The sequence below is a fragment of the Callithrix jacchus genome, chromosome 4 (assembly GCF_049354715.1).
Source record: "Callithrix jacchus isolate 240 chromosome 4, calJac240_pri, whole genome shotgun sequence".
Taxonomy (NCBI): domain Eukaryota; kingdom Metazoa; phylum Chordata; class Mammalia; order Primates; family Cebidae; genus Callithrix; species Callithrix jacchus.
The window spans coordinates 117921646-117939729 of record NC_133505.1 but is presented as its reverse complement, the minus strand read 5'-3'; the positions used below and the strand labels follow the sequence as shown (position 1 = coordinate 117939729).

General features: G+C 43.8%; 1 protein-coding gene across 4 annotated transcripts in view; it reads left to right on the top strand.

The window, feature by feature from the left end:
* Positions 1–18084, top strand: part of FYN (FYN proto-oncogene, Src family tyrosine kinase) — a 192260-nt gene that overhangs the window by 165740 nt on the left and 8436 nt on the right. For all 4 annotated transcript variants that reach the window (XM_078369967.1, XM_035296539.3, XM_008994918.5 and 1 more), the window contains one exon: positions 11844–11975. In XM_078369967.1, coding sequence (XP_078226093.1) covers positions 11844–11975 — 132 coding nt within the window. The remainder of the gene's footprint in view (positions 1–11843; positions 11976–18084) is intronic.

Here is an 18084-nt window from a genome sequence, read left to right as displayed (position 1 = left end):
AGGGGGACTCTAAATCACCCTTTCCTACTACAGTCTCTCTTTAAAGATTAAAACTGTTTCAGGTAGGAGATGGGACCAGTTTCTTTCACTCCCATCCTCTGGCAGCTGTGACTCTGCCTAGAGGATACAGATGAACTGGAAGTAAGCAGTGGTCACCTCAAGCCCAGCTTCTTTGCACATCTTTCCTCTTTATCTCTGCTGGTCAGTCCTGTTTTCCCCTATTCTGTGTGAGCATGTCCTTCTCCTTTGTGCTGTTTTGGGCAGAGCCTTTTGATGGTTGTTTATGAATGGCCAAGAGCAAGTCCTCAGTCTGTGCAGCCCACATTTCTTGGTAATCATCAAGAAGGAAGCAGATGGTCACCCTCTGTGATTTTAAAGTGTGTAAATAGGAACTGCAGACTGCCATCAAACATCAAAAATGTCATTTGGCTTCCTTGTCTTGCTTTGCTGGAAAAAGGAACTCCTGCATTTGCATCATCTGGATAATCACAGACATGCAGTGCATTTGAAAACTGCCCCAAGTTCTGAAGCCTCATTTCTTCCAGCCAAAGGAGGGGGCTCAGTGGCATCTCTCTGCCATCCCCAGGAGGGCTCCCCCATTGGCACAGATGCTTTGCCAAGTTGAAAGGGGGAGAAGCTTGGAAAAGCCACCCCAAAGTGGTGCCTGTCTTTTTTATATCCTCTCATCCTTTGGTAGCTTCTGAGCTCCCAATCAAACCCCATGACCTTTAACCATTCACACACAGTATCCCCAAACCCGGTGCTGTCTGTGCAGCCTAGCTCGTCATGTCGCATGAAGTCAGACTGACATGGGCCCTCTGCCCCTTCTGGGGTGGCTGGATTCTGGGCATCATTTCTGCATTGAGCTACACCCCACACATCCATTGATCATTCAGGTGAGTTCCTCTCACCACCCTCTCACCAGGGCAGCAGCGAACAGATGGTTACAGAGCCCTTGTCTTTTGTTCTGGATTGAAAGTCCACAAACAATGTTTATCCTGTTGAAGCTGTGAATCAGAATTGTTATTCTGTTTGTTTTGTTTTGTTTTGTTTTCTCTTTACAGAGGTAATCAAGTTAGAGAATTTTTATCTGATATTGCTCCTTTTCTGGCTCTTGGAAAACTGGAAGGATATTTAGAATTATTCAGAGCCTCAGTGTTCCAGAGCAGCCTTTTTTCTTCAGTCCCACCCAAGATAAGCACTTAAATGAGCCTCCATAACACAGTCTGTACTCCAAGGAAAGTCCCTTTGATGGTTGTCAGATTTCCTTTTTAAAAGGACACCCATGATTTCAGGAGATGCTCATTCATTTTATTCTTTACTTCTGTGTTGCCCCTGAGAGTTACCCTGGGTTTGTCATTGGTCACCATGGCAGGGAGGGTGATAGAGAAAGATAAGCAGCCCAGAGTTTCTTCCCTTGACTTCCTGGCTCCTCTAGGGATATTTAGAAGCAGTGTCACAGCTTACCTTCTGGTATTCTCCATGTCTGGATCAAATGCCCTTCCACAATTTATACTGCCTACCTTTCCCCAACTGCAAAGCCCCAGGATTAATGCCTAGAGTCCAGCCTCAACCCCTTCATTCTCCCTGGTAGCTGAGTCTACTCTCCTCTGTCCTCTAGTTGTCCTGGGTTCGATTTTTAATACCCACTGATGGACCTTCTATTTCTTCTCTGTCTGGTCTTGAACTCTGGGCTCTCCTTGGAACTTTGCTCACCTCTCTCAGCCTGAATATTCCTTCCATGGATTCAACTCAGCCAGAATTTGGATCTGTGCCTAGTTAACCAGCCTTATCTTTGCAGTATGTTCAGGCCCACCTTCTACTCCTTGGTTCTTGTCCTCCTTGTCCTAACTTGTCCCTTCTCCACTCACATCCCCAGTGGGACAGCACTCCTTGTTCCTCCTGACCTCCCTCCTTCTCAAACTCCTTGCTCAACATTATGAAATTTCAGATGGAATGTAATCTTAACCCATTGTGCCATTTACTTTTCACTTATTTTTATTTTAAAGTAAATGAAATTTTTAAAACATGATGCTAAAACCTTATGAACTCGAAGTAGACATTTCAACAGAATGCGTCACCAGGAATAACCGAAACACCCAGTTGTATTACTTCAGAAGTATTTGGGAAATCTGAAAGTCATTCCCTTGGCCTGGTGTGAAAATTCTGAGTTTCGGTTTGCCAAGTTTCACTGGGTTTGAAATCATTGTTTTGTTTAACCACAAAGTTCCAGGTCAAGTCAGCTTTGATTTTGCTTCTTTCACGGGATATCCTGTCCTAGTACTGCCTTGTTACCTCCGCCTCATGTAAACCAAATTTCTGTTCTTGGCATTGTTTGTGATTTCTTTTATTACCCAGAGTAACTTTAAAGTTGAAGTACTGCATACTATTAAATATTGGATATAATAATTTGCAGAGTTAGTGGCTTTATAATTAAAAAGGGCTCTGGGTGGCTCTTTGGTTCAGAAAAACAATGTCTATTGTTGAAGCTAATGGGTTTCCTCATTGAAAATGCTGTTAGGGCACAACTTGGATTCTCTGTAGGAAGGATTTAGCTTCTTTTATTCTATACTGACTTCACTTTCTCCACCTTGGCCTAGTTTTTTAGCCAGACGGGATATTCTCTGAGACTATGGATCTGGCCTGGTCACCAGGAAAAATAAAAAGAGAGAGACTTGGTAGTTCAGCTCTCCAGTGATGTGAGTGGGGCCCACCCAGGCCTGTCCTGGCACCTCCCCTGACCCTTCCCTGCCGCAGGGAGAGCCACAGGTCATGCTGCATCAATGCGGCTGCCTCTCCCTGAAACCCTCATCTTCTGCTCATGTTCTCTTTTCCTCTCTCTTCTGAACCCTCTTCTTCCTAAAAGCAGTGCCATCATTTCGTTCTCTGTTGGGTTTGCCTGCAAGCTCTGTCTCCCTGTCTGTCTAGAAGCTCCAAGGATGGAGGCAACCTGTGCTTGGTTTTCCCAGGAGTGCTTAAAGGGTACTGGGGACATCACAAACACTCAGAAGATTCTCAGTGATTGATTGCTGCATGTTTTGATGAGGGTTTTTTTTTTTCATCTTCTTTTCCTCCCTTGATAATTGGAGAGCTTTGGCATTGCCGATGGCATTTGCTAGTGCAACTCAATGACTTTAGGCCTTTACTATCTGAATAAAATAATAGCTGGCATGTTTTTAACTATTACCAGGTGCCAGATGCAGTGCTGAACCCTTTACACCAACTCTTCTCACCACAACCTTAGGAGGTTATCATCTCCACTTTACAGACTAGAAAACTGAGACTTAGGGATATTTTAAATAGTCACCCAGCAAATCCAGTGTGTAAGCCCAGGGATGCCTGACTCCTTTCCTAAATGATCATGCTAGCCCTTCCACAAGTGACCACTCAATCCCAGCTCAGCCCACAATCGGACCGCTTTGCATTGTCACTGAAGAGTGTCTGCTCCGTATTTCCTGGCTGGGTTATGTACCTTTAGTGCAGGAGGTGATTTGGCAGCAAAGTATCTGCGGTCCTATTGGAGCATTTGAAATGTCCATGCCATCATCTTAATGTATGAAGTCACATCAAGAACAGGAAGTAACTGAGTCAAGTAAGACTGTTTCTATTTGAGGCAGAAGTGAAAAACAGATGACCTGGCCACTAGGGATAGCAGGACTTCATTAACTGGAATGTGACCTGGGGCTTGAGATGGGCCATCCTGACATAATGACTTTGGGCAGTCATCCTGTTTGCCCTTCAAAACCAAGAGCATCAGTCAGACTGTCCTGTCGTAGGAAAGGAAGATTTTATTCCTATAACTTTTAAGAGTGACGGCAGTTATTAGCTTATTACACCACTGGACTGTCACTCTTCATGTTTAGTTTAAGTCTGTGTGAAGGAAGAGAATTACTTTGGCCATCAGGGTGTCAGATAACTTGCTGCCTGGCTTGACCTCTTTAGCCAGTTAGAGCATTTATTGCTGTTTAACCAGCTGTAGGCAAGTTGCTATGAAGAAATATGTGTCTCCAACGTCAAGGGATTTGCATTCTATTTAAGGAGATTTTTTTTTTTTTTTTTTTTAGATGGAGTTTCGCTCTTGTTACCCAGGCTGGAGTGCAATGGCGCGATCTCGGCTCACCACAGCCTCCGCCTCCTGGGTTCAGGCAATTCTCCTGCCTCAGCCTCCCGAGTAGCTGGGATTACAGGCACGCGCCACCATGCCCAGCTAATTTTTTGTATTTCTAGTAGAGACGGGGTTTCACCATGTTGACCAGGATGGTCTCAATCTGTTGACCTCGTGATCCACCCGCCTCGGCCTCTCAAAGTGCTGGGATTACAGGCGTGAGCCACCGCACCCGGCCAAGGAGATGTTTTAAATCACTTATGAAAGCACTAGTAAAAGGACACAGAAGAGACATGGACATGGTGGAACAGTGTATAGTATTTACGCACTTTGGCCCTGGCGCCTTCCATTTAAATCCCAGTTCCACCATCCACACGTGTCCTTTGTTTGGCACATTGCTTTCCTCTCTGCGTTCCATTTTCTCATCTGTAGAACAAGACTAATCCTGGTATCCAACTCATGTGCACAACGCTTTACATGCCTGACTCTTAGCAAGCACTCAGTGTGTTTAGCTATTGTGGTAGCTGCTGTTATCAAGCGTTAAACTGTTGTTTCTAGCACTGGCACTAGGTCCATTGGAGAGATTAGTGAAGGCTGGAGTAATCACAGATGACTTCATGAAGGAGGTGGGACTTAAACTGAATAGGCTTTAGCTAAGCAGATGAAGGGAAAGAAAGCATTTCCAAAGCCAATGTAAAAGAAACAAGTATGAGCATGCTAAGTGCAGGGCACAGGTTATAGTAAAGCAAACAGAACTAGACTAACTGTGTTTGGGGTAGCAAGAACCAAGTTAGGTCGGGCATGGTGGCTCACAACTGTAGTCCCACAACCTTGGGAGACCAAGGCAGGAGGGCCACTTGAGCCCAGGAGTTTGAGACTAGCCTCAGCAACATAACAAGATCCCATCTCCACAAAAAATAAAATTAGACTGGGCACGGTGGCTCACGTCTGTAATCCTAGCACTTTGAGAGGCCAAGGCAGGTGGATCACCTGAGGTCAGGAGTTTGAGACCAGTCCAACCAATATGGTGAAACCCCATCTCTACTAAAACTGTAAAAATTAGCTGGGCATGGTGGTGTGCATCTGTACTCAGGAGGTACTCGGGAGGCTACTCAGGAGACTGAGACAGGACAATTGCTTGTACCCATGAGGTGAAGGTTATAGTAAGGATGACACCACTGCACTCCAGCCTGGGCAAAAGAGCAAAACCCCATCTCAAAAAAAAATTTAATTGGCCAGGTGCAGTGGCTCATGCCTGTAATCCTAGTACTTTGGGAGACCAAGGTAGTGGATTGCTTGAGGTCAGGAGTTTGAGACTAGCCTGGCCAACACAGTGAAACCCCATCTCTACTAAAAAAAAAAAAAAAAAAAAAAATACAAAAATCAGCCAGACATGGTAGTTCATGCCTGTAATCCCAGCTACTTAGGAGGCTGAGGCAGGAGAATCACTTGAATATGGGAGGTGGAGTTGCAGTGAGCCAAGATCTCGCCACTGCAGTCTATCCAGCCTGGGAGACAGAGCAAGACTCTGTCTCAAAAAAAAAAATCTTTTTTTTAATTAACTGGGCATGGTGGCATGCACCTATAGTCCCAGCTACTCAGGAGGCTGAGACAGGAGAATTGCTTGTACCCGTGAGGCCGAGGTTGCAGTGAGTCGAGATCATGCCACTACACTACAGCCTGGGAGACAGAATGAGACTCTGCCTCAAAAAAAAACTGAATTAAGTTAATTAAAAATTAGCCAGACATGATGGTGCAACCTATAGTCCTCGCTACCCAGGAGAGGGCAGGAGGCTTGCTTGAGTAAGCCCAAGCAAGAAGAGCCCACAGGGGAGACAAAATGCTTGGGAAGAAAGGAAGAACATGGGAAGAATAAACTCAGAAAAATAATTCATGCACTTCTCATAGAAATGTTTGAGCTTTGCAGGTTGGAGTATGCTAAGTTTTACTGCTTTGTTCCTGACATTATTGGTATTATTTAAATGTGAGAAGTGTGCTAGAATAGTACAAATGCACGAGAGCCACTAGTTAAGTAAACATGACAAAAGTGACAATGGAAGCATCATCTACCCAATTGCTAATTGCTGATAGACACCCATGGGCCTTGAAATGTCACAGTGCTTTTGAAGAGTTTTGAAAAGTCAAAACACTTTTTCCCGTTATGTCTCATCATAAATCATTCTCAAGGTAATGGTGTGTTATCTTCCATGTTTTAAAAGACAAGGGGAGGAAACTATGTGGGAAGTCATCGCGCTTCTGCTCACAGCCCAGTGATTTTCTGTTGTGCTTAGGATGGAATCCAAAATTCTAGTGCAGCTTACAGAGTCCCACAAAATCTGTCCTAGTACCCCTTAATATTCTTCGTAGCACTTTCTTGTAGTTGACATATAGAATAGGCATTCATTTATTTTATCTTGCTCAAACTAAGCCTCTTGATTGCCAGAGTCTGTGTTCACTTTCATCCTCCTGGCACCAAGTGCAGTGCCGGGCACTCGGGAATACTCTAGAAATACTGGTGGGGAAGAAAGAGGGAACAAACCAGCCCAGCAGTGGTGGGGATTTTGTTGTCATTTCTGTGGAAAAACTTTGATAACTGAATAAATCTACAACCCTCTCCTATCTCTTGTTTGAAGCATGGATGATTATTAACTTTATTTTAAATGAGGAAGACCAGGGCTCAGTGAGGTCAAAATGGTTGATGTCTAGTCACTTGCATTCATCCCAGTCTATTAAGAAACAGATTTTCCACTTTGTCTCACTGTGAACTCTCCCAAGGCCCCTTGCCACCTTGTCTTTGTGCTGATATAACTAACCACCTCCATTCTCAGCTGCAGCCCCAGTGAACTGGGCCCCCTTGTCCTCACAGAAAAAGTGTGGACTCCCTCAGGTACAATCACTCCGACCCAAAGGGGATCTGAACACACTTCCCTTGGCAGTGAAAATGCAGGGTTCTCCAGGTGTTTTTAAGTTTCATTAGTGTGTGGCTGATGCATTTCCATGTCATTTGGCAATTGTTAGATCTTAAAAGGGCATGGAGACAGTGACCCTGGTACTGTCACCAAGGACAAGGAGAGGACTCACCAGAGGACAGAGAACTGATAATAAGCTCTGTAAGGAACTTGGTTATTCAGCCAAAATGAAAAGGGCTGGAAGGGCTGTCCAGCTACTCATTCATTCATTCAGCACCTGTTTATCAAGTGCTTTCTGTGCTCCAGACACTGTGTTCGGTACTGGAGATACGGTGGCCATCCAGGAAGACATGCTCCAGCACTCAAGCATGGCATTTATCTGTGGACAGAGACAGCCTTCAGACAATTCATGCATTCATTGCACTCTAATAGTAACAGCTTCGTTAGGCAATATTTGCTGGAAAATAGTAACAACTACAAAAAGGGAGGTGCTTTGGCAACATAGAAGTAGGAAACCTACCACAGTCTTTAGTGATCAGGCAAAAGTTCCCTGTGCAAGTAACACTTTGGCTAGGAGCAAAAGAGAAGAATTAGCCATGGGGTGAGGAGTCTGACAAAGGAAATAGCCTGTGCCTGAAGCAGGTAAGAGCTTGGCATTTGCAAAGCAGTCATAGAAGGGCAATGGAGAGGTTGTATAGGACAGAGGAGGGAAGCAGAGGAGAACAAGTCTGGGATGATAAGAAGAAGCTGGGGAAGTAGGTAGGGACCAGATTATGCATGTAGATTCTATTAGAAGGCTACTATAGAAACCCAGGGGGGCATGCCGAGCCAGTGAGGACTAGAGTGAGGGTAGTGAATTCAAGAGTATGAAATGGTCAGGATGTAATGGACCTGACATGGTCAGGGACAAAGCAGGGGGTGTGCCACAGCTCATTCAGTAAAGACTATTGACCTCCTTCGATAGACAGGCCCTGTGCTGGGATCTGAGTGCACAGTGATGAAAAATAGAATGTCCAAGCGACAATGATTCTCAGGATTCTGTTATCACCAACTAGATGGTTTACAAAGTCAGCAAGGATTGAGAAGCCAAATTATGGGGAAGATAAATTTTGGATGTTGCATTTGAGGGGTGCCGACTTGCATAACCAATTTTTTTCTCAGTTGTGTCTCCATTGTGATGATGGAGAGAGAGTTGAGAAGGAAATTGGTTATGCAAGTCAGGGACTCGAGAGAGGTCCCATCTGGTAATATAAATGCAAGCATCGTTGGGATCAAGATACTCACTGGAGCCATGGGAGTGAGTAAGATCCCTGACGTTACACAGTTTGTGACCATTTGTTTCATATCTCAACAGAATTCAGAGAAACAGGATTAAGGTGTATGTCAGAAATTATTTAAAACATCGACATATTTATTCATCGCAGGAATGATTCAGCCTAAGGCTAACTGGTCCTGGGAGTTAAATGACTAAGGTACAAAGATTCGCTTACCTGGAAGTTCTAGGACAAGGGCACCAGTGACAACACCAGGTTGTCAAGTTTTCACCATGACAAGTCAAAGTTTCAGCAATGAGTTTCCCTTGGGAGTTTAGTAAAATTTGCAAATAGTACCTGGGAAGCATTGAGTGGAAAAGATGCTTCCAAGTACACACACACACACGCACATGCACACACACATATTATGGCCTTTGTGTTCTGGCTTAAAAGAATCCTAAACTGTTAAGCAAATTCAGTAAGAGATGAAAAATACAGTGGTAACTTCCGTTTCTGAATTCAGGTAAACATGAAACAAACACTCTAAGTGTTAAAGTAAAGCTCAAGACATCAGTGACATAGATGACCGTTACCTGCATAGTTTGCTCTGTTTCCTCTAAATAAAATGTGAAGAGGAGAAAATTGTTTTCATAGCTAAATCCTGCTCCCAAGCAGAAAAATTTCAAAGAATGAATCAGCTAGTTACATAACAATATCAAGTGAACTGCAATGCAGTTCTTCTGACATTTTCTCCATTTTTCTCTACGTCCATACTACTTAGAAGACAACTTTGATTCTGACTTTATGCCTGTCACGATATCTGTGAAAAAACCTAAGAGTCAGAACTTTACTTTCAAGGGAAAGGCATCATTTACACCCAGAAGATCCTTCCTTCAAGGTGTCTAAAGTCTCCTAGCTTACAGAGCCCACTGCAGCAGCTTGGCAGCAGGGACGCCTGTGGGATTGTATAGGTTATGCACCACACAGCCTTAGGGGTGCTGTTTTCATAGACTGGGGTTTTACATTGTGCAGCCTGCATGACTATTTGTAAAAACACCTGCCAAAAATCCACAGTTAACTCCACCACATTTAGAGCTGCATTTTAAGGCCAATAGCTTTGTACCCTCAGGAGGTGGGAAATCAAGATAAGGGGAAACAGAGGTAATGAGATGTGTAAAAGAGGAAGCAGGGATTAGCTCTTTTCAGTAGAAACCTCAGTTAATCATTAATACCTTATTGCTGCTTTGATTTAACCTTTTGTCTTCCTTGAAAAGGAAAATGAATTATCTATAAAGAAGCTTCTTTTGTCAAATGCAGCTGCTATTTTAAGACAGAGAAGCAGCAGAAGAAGTTGGACAAAGATATTATTTTTTATTCCTCCAAATACATTATAAATACATTGTTTGGTACAAATATATTCCTTGTCTTAGAAAGGAAACTAATACAAAACAAATTTAAGTGAGTTCCGACTAGTAGTAAGTCAGAGCACATGTCTACAAATGACTTCCTTTCAAAGATTCCTTACATTATGTAGCCTTTGTTTTAACATTTTTTGAAGGTTTACGTATTATAATCCTTATTGTAGATTATAATATGAGAAAATAATAAAGCTAACTATTGCAACTGACTGATACTGCCATTGGTTTTTTAAATCTGAAATTGTGAAAGCCCTTGGAAAATGTCACATGACTGTATCCAAATTTTAAATAGTCGCTTTCAGCAGCACACACACCATCAATGTTGAGTGATTCAGAGAAGGGGAAACAGCTCCTTTGGTTGTCATTTCATTTACAGGATTTGTCTGCACAGCAGAGAAGAATGTTCCGTTTACTTCAGAGATGGTCAGAGATTTCCAAGCAATTTGGCTCAAGAGATGGTTTAAATAGGAATGAATGTAGTATACCTTTAATTCTCTGAAGTAAGAGAACTCCAGCTGAGGTTTGGTCCAGGGCAAAGTCTGCCCTCAACACTGAAGAAAATCTATCACATTAATCCCAGTGGCTCAAAGTCCAAAGCTGCGTGAACAGAATGCTCAAGGATAGGAAGTGTGAGAAGAATGCTGTGAAAGAAACTTTAAAAACAAAACGACTATTCAGAGAATCCCAGGTCTTATGTGGAATCATCTAGCACATAAGGAAAGATATAAATAATTATGCCTGAGAAACATAGCTAATTAAAAATAACTCCGTGCATAAAAGGAAAAGAAAACTATGGAATAACTTTTCTGCTCCAGTGTTTATGTCAGATGCCTCATAATGAAATAGTAGGATTTTTTTTTTCATTTCATTTCACACAGACACATGAGAGATGGAGAGGAAAATTATATTGCCTGAAAATGCCAGAGTAGATTTACTAAAGATGTTATCATATGCTGTATTTAAGACAAAAATCTAATTGCTGTAATTTATCATACCTCTGGCTATTAAAACTGTGCCAATTTAAATATTTTAATCATTCACCACTTTTGCACATACTGACTTTTTATGGAAGATTCTATGAAACTTTCTGATTTTGTCAGCCTGTGTATGATTTTTAGGAGCTCCTTAAGCAGAATGAACATGCTTTAAACATGTAATTGTGTTTACATAAGTAATAAAAATTCTTTGTGTTTCTCTTTTAGTTTGCTCAGTAAAATAACTAGAACTGCTTCATAATTGCTGAGCTGAATGTTTGAGAGCACAAGCTGCTGAATCCCTTTCATTTTATTTTACTTTATTTTATTTAATTTTATTTTTTCTGAGATGGAGTCTTGCTCTGTCACCCAGGCTGGAGTGTAATGGTGTGATTTCTCAAAGAAAAGACTCCACTGACTTTGGCATGAATTTACACCTTGGTCTTGAAAAGTCAGAGACTCATAAGATAGTCATGGAGGCAAAACTGCTCTTTACAAAACAAACATTAAATAGTACTCTTTCTGGCTTATAGGAGAAAAATAAGATGGTAAGAAAGTGATATTGCAGAAGAAAAAACTATCCCAGGAGTAAAGATGGCCACTACAGGGAGAAAGAATGGAGGAAAGACCACAAATGTGGAGATAGAAGAAGCTAGAGGCAGATTACTTTCCCTACTATGGGTGTGGGAGGCCTTTGGGAAACCTCACCCATTTCAGCAGAACACATGGGCTGTATCCAGTTGTCCCCATTCTGGGAGCAGCTCAGTCGTTTAATCTGATTTTTGTCTACCTGGTGAGATTAAACTATTTTACATACCAGAGGACTCATGAGACCAGCATTATGACTAAATCATATGTATGTTTATTGAAACATAGCATTATTTCAAAGTTAAATATATATATATTTTCCTAAATCACAAGAAACCAGGGTTTCTTCCCCCTTTTATTGAGGTATTAAGGTACTTTGATAGGAAAATTTAAATTAAGCTGGATTACTTAAGGTCACATAGCCAAGTCCAGACCCTACCTCTTCCCAATCCCAGTCCATTCCTGCTTCACCTCCTTTCTGTCCTCCCCTATAAACCTGTTCTCAAGAAAGTAGCTTGCAAGTGCCTTTCCCTCCCACACCCCATACCCAGTATAGTGCCCTCTGCCTGATGAATAACCAGGTGTTCATTCTGCAGGTGCAAAATTCCCCATCAAGTGGACAGCCCCTGAGGCAGCCCTGTATGGGAGGTTCACAATCAAGTCTGACGTGTGGTCTTTTGGAATCTTACTCACAGAGCTGGTCACCAAAGGAAGAGTGCCATACCCAGGTAAGAGCAGGGCCTCACAGAAATGGGCCTGGGATTGGAGGCTTTTTTGACACCATTTGGGGAAACTTCACCCACTTTGCTTTCCAAACCCATCCTCAGCTTTCTGCTGAGCTTGAGTTTGAAGAACATGGACAGGTATTCAGCCAGGGAAAAGCAGAACTGGGAACCACCATGTATGTAGACAAGCAGCCACCGTGAACTATATGCCAGGATTAATGTAAGTAGCAGCTATTCTTTTTTTTTTTGAGACGGAATTTCGCTTTTGTTACCCAGGCTGAAGTGCAATGGCGTGATCTTCGCTCACCGCAACCTCTACCTCCTGGGTTCAGGCAATTCTCCTGCCTCAGCCTCCTGAGTAGCTGGGATTACAGGCACGCGCCACCATGCCCAGCTAATTTTTTGTATTTTTAGTAGAGACGGGGTTTCACCATGTTGACCAGGGTGGTCTCGATCTCTTGACCTTGTGATCCACCCGCCTCGGCCTCCCAAAGTGCAGGGATTACAGGCGTGAGCAACCGCGCCCGGCCAGTAGCAGCTATTCTAAATGCTTCAGTTCCCCCTCCAGTTCATAGAATCTCTCTTCTCTCAGTGGGAGTATGTGTGGTTCCCAGAGCAGAAATGTCACCGGCAGTGCCACTGCCCAAATGGAGTTTGTAGACATATCTAGGAAAGAGAAGGAGAAAAGCCCCACTGCTTTTTGATTACACTGTAGCACTGACCCATGGAGTGAGCCTGGCAGGAAGATGCCAGGACCTGTTCTTTCCGCAGGACCCAGCTCCAGATGGCCAGAGTGCAGAGGCTCCTGCAAAACACAATTTAGAGCTCACTCACTGCCTGCTGCTGAACAGTCAAAACATGCTATACCAAAGCAAGTATCATGTAAAGAAATGAGAAATTCTTAGACTCTGGAATGTTTCTGGATTATCAGATTTATGCTGTCCAGAGAAACCACGAGTTTAGGTTATCCACGCTTCTATTCATTAACGTAGACAGATGGTGACATAAAGGACACCCGTGCCATTTCACCTCCACGCTTTAGTGGTTATAGCACAGGGACGATCTGCTTTTTTGAAATGTTAAGGACATATTTTTCAGTTACTGCTGAGGGAAGAAAGAACCTAGCTCCCCCTCTAAGCTCCTAAGAAAGGAGCTTAGAGAAAGAAAAAAAAAAACAGTGATAGAAACGATAGTGAAGATTAATGAGGAATTTAGGTCTCTTGCAAATCCTGGGTTTGTAATCATATCATTGCAGTCAGAGGAGCCAGCAAGGGCAGATTAATTTGTAATCCCTTTGTTCCTTTTTTATGATTGTTTCTGGTCATCTTCGGAGAACACAGAGAGGGGCACATCAAGAGAATCTCTTTCTGGGTTCGTGTAACCTTGAGACTCCTAGGAGAGCCAGGTTGACATGGAGGCAACATTGACAAATTCCTGGTCTCTGAAGAACCGCAATGGGCATTTAGAGATGCGGGTGTAAGTCAGTTTTATTGATGCCGCAGTGACTGTTGCTCCCGGCACGCACACATGGGCACACACTCCGGGAATCACCGACCAGCACAGAAGAAAGGGCCACCCTAGGGGGCTGGGGCACCGCATGGGTGTTTTTGAATCACTTCTCAAGAGGGGAAACGTGGGTCTCAGGACGGTGAACATGTGAAGGCGTCTCTTCCTTATTTATTGTCTGAATATCGAACTGATTTCTTCCTGATCCCCCCAGGTTTATAGTCACCCTGTGTGTTAAATGCAGTTGGGGAAAAAGGTTAATGTTGTTTTGCATTTCTGAAGCCTTTGCTTCCAGTCACACAAAGCAGCTTTTTGTTTGTCAGGGTCTCACACAGAAGCCAAGACAAAGGGGTGGAGGTGGGGGCCTCTGAGAAGGAAGGCAGGTGCGCATTTCTGAGGGAGTCTTTTGTCGGGTTTGGTTTTAGCATAAAGAAAATGGCCTCATTTTACTTCTTAGACCAGGATTCATTCATTCATCATAGCTTCAGTCAGTGTGAACTGTGCCATGCATTTTGCTCCATCTGGGAAATAGCGCAAATAAGACCCTCATACTTTCAACAAACCTTGATTAGTACCTGCCTCGGGCTAGGCACTGTTAGCACTGTGGGCAAGTAAATAAATTTAGTCCCTGTTTTCGTGGACATTACAGTCAGATAGATAAAATATGCCTCAAATCCAGGAAGAAACCAGTCTTCTTTGTTCCTTGTTTATTATTAGAGGGAGTCATCCTGAAGGGTTGGATTACTTGGCTTTACTGACTGTGGGGCCTAGATCTTCATTCTGAAGATGGGGTCAGGGACGCCTGATCCAGGTATCCACACACACAGCAGGTCCTGAGAGGACACTTCATGCTGAGTCCTACGAGGATGGCAGAGGAGTCTGAAATGAGAACTAACTTCACCGGCTCCCCGCAGAGAGAACTGGGAGCCAGTGCTGGTCTGCAGTGGGCTGTGATAACTGCCTATAGCTCTGCAGGGGTGAAGAGAGCGGGCCGTGTGAGGAAGACAAGTAAGCCAGGCCTTGGAAGGCAAGTAGGGTTTCCCCAAACCCAGAAGGCGGGAAGAGCGTCCCAAGGTCTGGCACACCTGGAGATGTGGCTGGAAAGGTGGCCAAGAGCCTGTGTTGGGTCCTGGCTGGTTGGCAGTGGTGACCAGGGATCTGTGTCCTCATTGGGGGTGTCATGAGCTGCTCCTCATTCAAAGAAAGCCACACAAAAAATTGTTCCCAGGCCTGTTCCAAGCCATGGGTTCTTTCTGGATTTTGCTTTTTAACATAGCTGTAATCCTATTTAACTGGGTTTGTGAATCCAACAGAAAACTCTTCTTGAGGGAGAAACTTTTACAGAGAGATTCCAGTTATAGGATTAAAACAATTCCTAAGGAACAAGCAGTTTCATGAAGCTTCCTTCAGATGTCACTGTGAAAGCAAGGAAGGACCTTCCATTCTTGCTTTTTGTTGGTGTGGCAAGTCAGTCAGTGTACCCTGAGGGTTCACTTCTCAGCTTTCCACATTGAGTCTTTGTGCTGCTGCTGGTACCCGAGGATGGACCCCCAGTCCCGGTCCAGCATAACTTCCATTCTGCATTTTGATGTAGTCATGTCTCAATTGGCTACAGTATATTTTCAAGTGATTCTTTTTTGGAGAACAATAGATGATGGTACATTTTTCTGAGTCTTCCTGAGAGTAGCCTGCTGTTTTCTTAAAACATTAGAAAGATCCTTTGGCTGGTAGATGAAAATGGAGGTGCAGGAGGAGGAGGTGACTTATAAATTGGTTCTATAAAAACATTCCAGGCATTTTTTGCCCAGCATGAAAGAAGGTCCAGAAGCGACAATCCCAGAAGAAACTTAGAGTGGAGTAGGTGAGGTGCGACCAAATAAAGGGCGAAGGGAGGAGGAGATGATAGAACATTGGCAAGTTTTGTGAGAGGCATGGACAGAAAGGAAGGGAAGAGGACAATCTCAAACTCAATGAGGACCTCGAAGCCGAAGGAAACAAAATACTGAAATGTGATGCTGAGATTAACAGGGGGATGGTGGAGAAAAGTTACATCACCTTACCAGATGAGGAAGGTTGCCTTTGAGATGTGTAACAAGTATAGATGCAGTTCCAAAGAAGAGCTCCATTTGATCAGTTCCCTGCTAGCAGCCTGACCTGAATGCATTCTCTGCATTGCAGTCTAGCTTGCTTTTCTGCAAGCAAGGATTCAGAAGCATTCTTTGTCTCGAGATGAGAACTGATTTCATACTGATGGATTGTTGTGTATGAGAAATAAAAACACTTAAGTAAAAGCAGTTTTCTGGGTTGATGCATAAAATCAGAGTTATGCATTTTCACCTGTCATTTCACCTTTAAAACCCTCCTCAAATCCTTCTTTTTCTCTCTGCTTCCAGTTTCTCTCCACCTCCCCACCACCCACCCACCATTCTATCACTGTCGCCAACAGAGTTAGTATCCTAGAAAACACAGACCTGGTTATCTCACCCTGGTTAAAAATGGCCACAGCTTCCCTTTGCCTTACAGATAAAAACTAGAAACCTTAACTTTACATAGTCCTTCATAACTCTTTTTCTGCAGTCATTCCACAAATATTTATTGCACACCTGCTATGTGCCAGGTACTATTTCAAGCACCAGGAATACAGCAATGAAGCAACAGACAACAGGGCTCCTACCCTCATAGACTTCCATTCTTCTTTGAGGAGACAAACAGTAAACAAAGATAAACAAAATAGATTGAATGTTTGCTGCTATTAACAGCTAGAGGGAAAAATAAAACAGAGAAGGGGAGAGAGGAGAGGGGCAAAGGAGCAACTCACTGATGAGTGAAGACCTGAAGGAAGCATGACTCGAGCCAGGTGGGTATCTGGGAACAGAGTCTTCCATCAGGGGAAGGGAGAGTACAGGGACCCTCCCAAACCACAGGATGCCAGCGTGGCTGGAGGAGAGGGAGCAGGAGGTCCCAGAGGCCCCAGGGTCAAATCAGATAGGGCCTTTCTAGGTCTTGGTTGGAACTTTCGCTTTTATTCTTTTTTTTTGAGATGGAGTTTCGCTCATTGCCCAGGCTGGAGTGCAATGGCATGATCTTGGCTTACCACAACCTCCGCCTCCCAGGTTTAAGCAATTCCCCTGCCTAAGTCTCCCAGGTAGCTGGAATTACAGACATGCATCACCACACCCAACTAATTTTGTACTTTTAGTAAGAGACAGGGTTTCTTCATGTTGGTCAGGATGGTCTCAAACTCCTGACCTCAGGTGATCCGCCCACCTCAGCCTCCCAAAGTGCTGGGATTTCAGGTGTGAGCCACCACACCCGGCCTGCTTTTACTCTTAGTGAGATGGGAAGTGAGAGGATTTGAGCGAGAGAGTGATATGAGGTGACATGATTTCTCTCTGCTGTCTTCCATCCTTCACACGTTACCCAAGACACACCAAGAGATCTATCTTGAACATTCAAGTCTCTCTTTATGGCTCCCCTGTCTGCCTCAATACCCTTCAAAGCCCAGCTGAACATCATCTGCTTTGTAAAGCCTTCTCCAAGTCCAGACCAAATGGGGTGCTCCTTCTGCTTGCCTCCATGACACCTGGCACATTTCCGTTGGGGCCCCTGTTTGTGTGTCTGTATTTCTCAGTAGCTGCAGAGAAGGGAGCCCCTTTAATGGATTTCCAAGGCCTAACAGAGGGTCTGTCCTATAGTAGACTCTTGGTAAGTATAAGCAAATAAATGAGTGAATGAGACAGAAAAAAAAGAACTCACCTATGAGGTTTTTCAAACAAGGTTTCTAAATTTGGCCCATAGCCTGCAAAGCTTTTCAACTGTATTCCATCCTCTTCACACATAGATACATATTTTTCCAGCCACAAGGTAGCCTCTGTCCTCAAAGTTGTTCTGGGAAGTTGACCGTGTGATCATTTCAAATACCATGTTCCAACACTATTCTAGGCAGACTGTCCTGGCCATTGCCCTGGCTCTTAACTGAACACCTGTTTTGTGGATTTGGCAGGACCTGGTAGAGCAGGAATGCTTTCTTTTATTTATTTATTTTTTTTTTTGAGACGAAATCTTCCTCTGTCACCAAGACTGGAGTGCAATGGCACAAGCTCGGTTCACTGCAACCTCTGCCCCCAGGTTCAAACAATTCTTCTCCTGCCTCAGTCTCCCAAGAAACTGGGATTATAGGTGCCCACCACCATGCATGGCTAATTTTTGCATTTTTAGTAGAGAGAGGGTCAAGCTGGTCTCGAACTCCTGACCTCAGGTGATCCACTCTCCTTGGCCCCCCAAAGTGCTGGGATTACAGGCATGATCCACCACACCCCGCCAGGAACACTTTCGTAATCAAACCACACTTACTCATTCATTTGAAGCACTTTCAAATCATTCAACAGGTGACTTTATTAAATACATCTAGTCGCTTGATAATGACCTGAAGAAGTAAGGGAAACTAATGAAACTGGTGGCTCCTTCCTTAAAGGATTCCAAGTCCCACTCTGGTCCTCCCTCTGCTTTAGAGCCCTGAACCATAGATTCGTATTCCTCTCTGTTCACCAGGACAACAGGAGCAGGTTTTTCATGGGAGAGGAAAGGGTTAGGACTCCCCACCAGG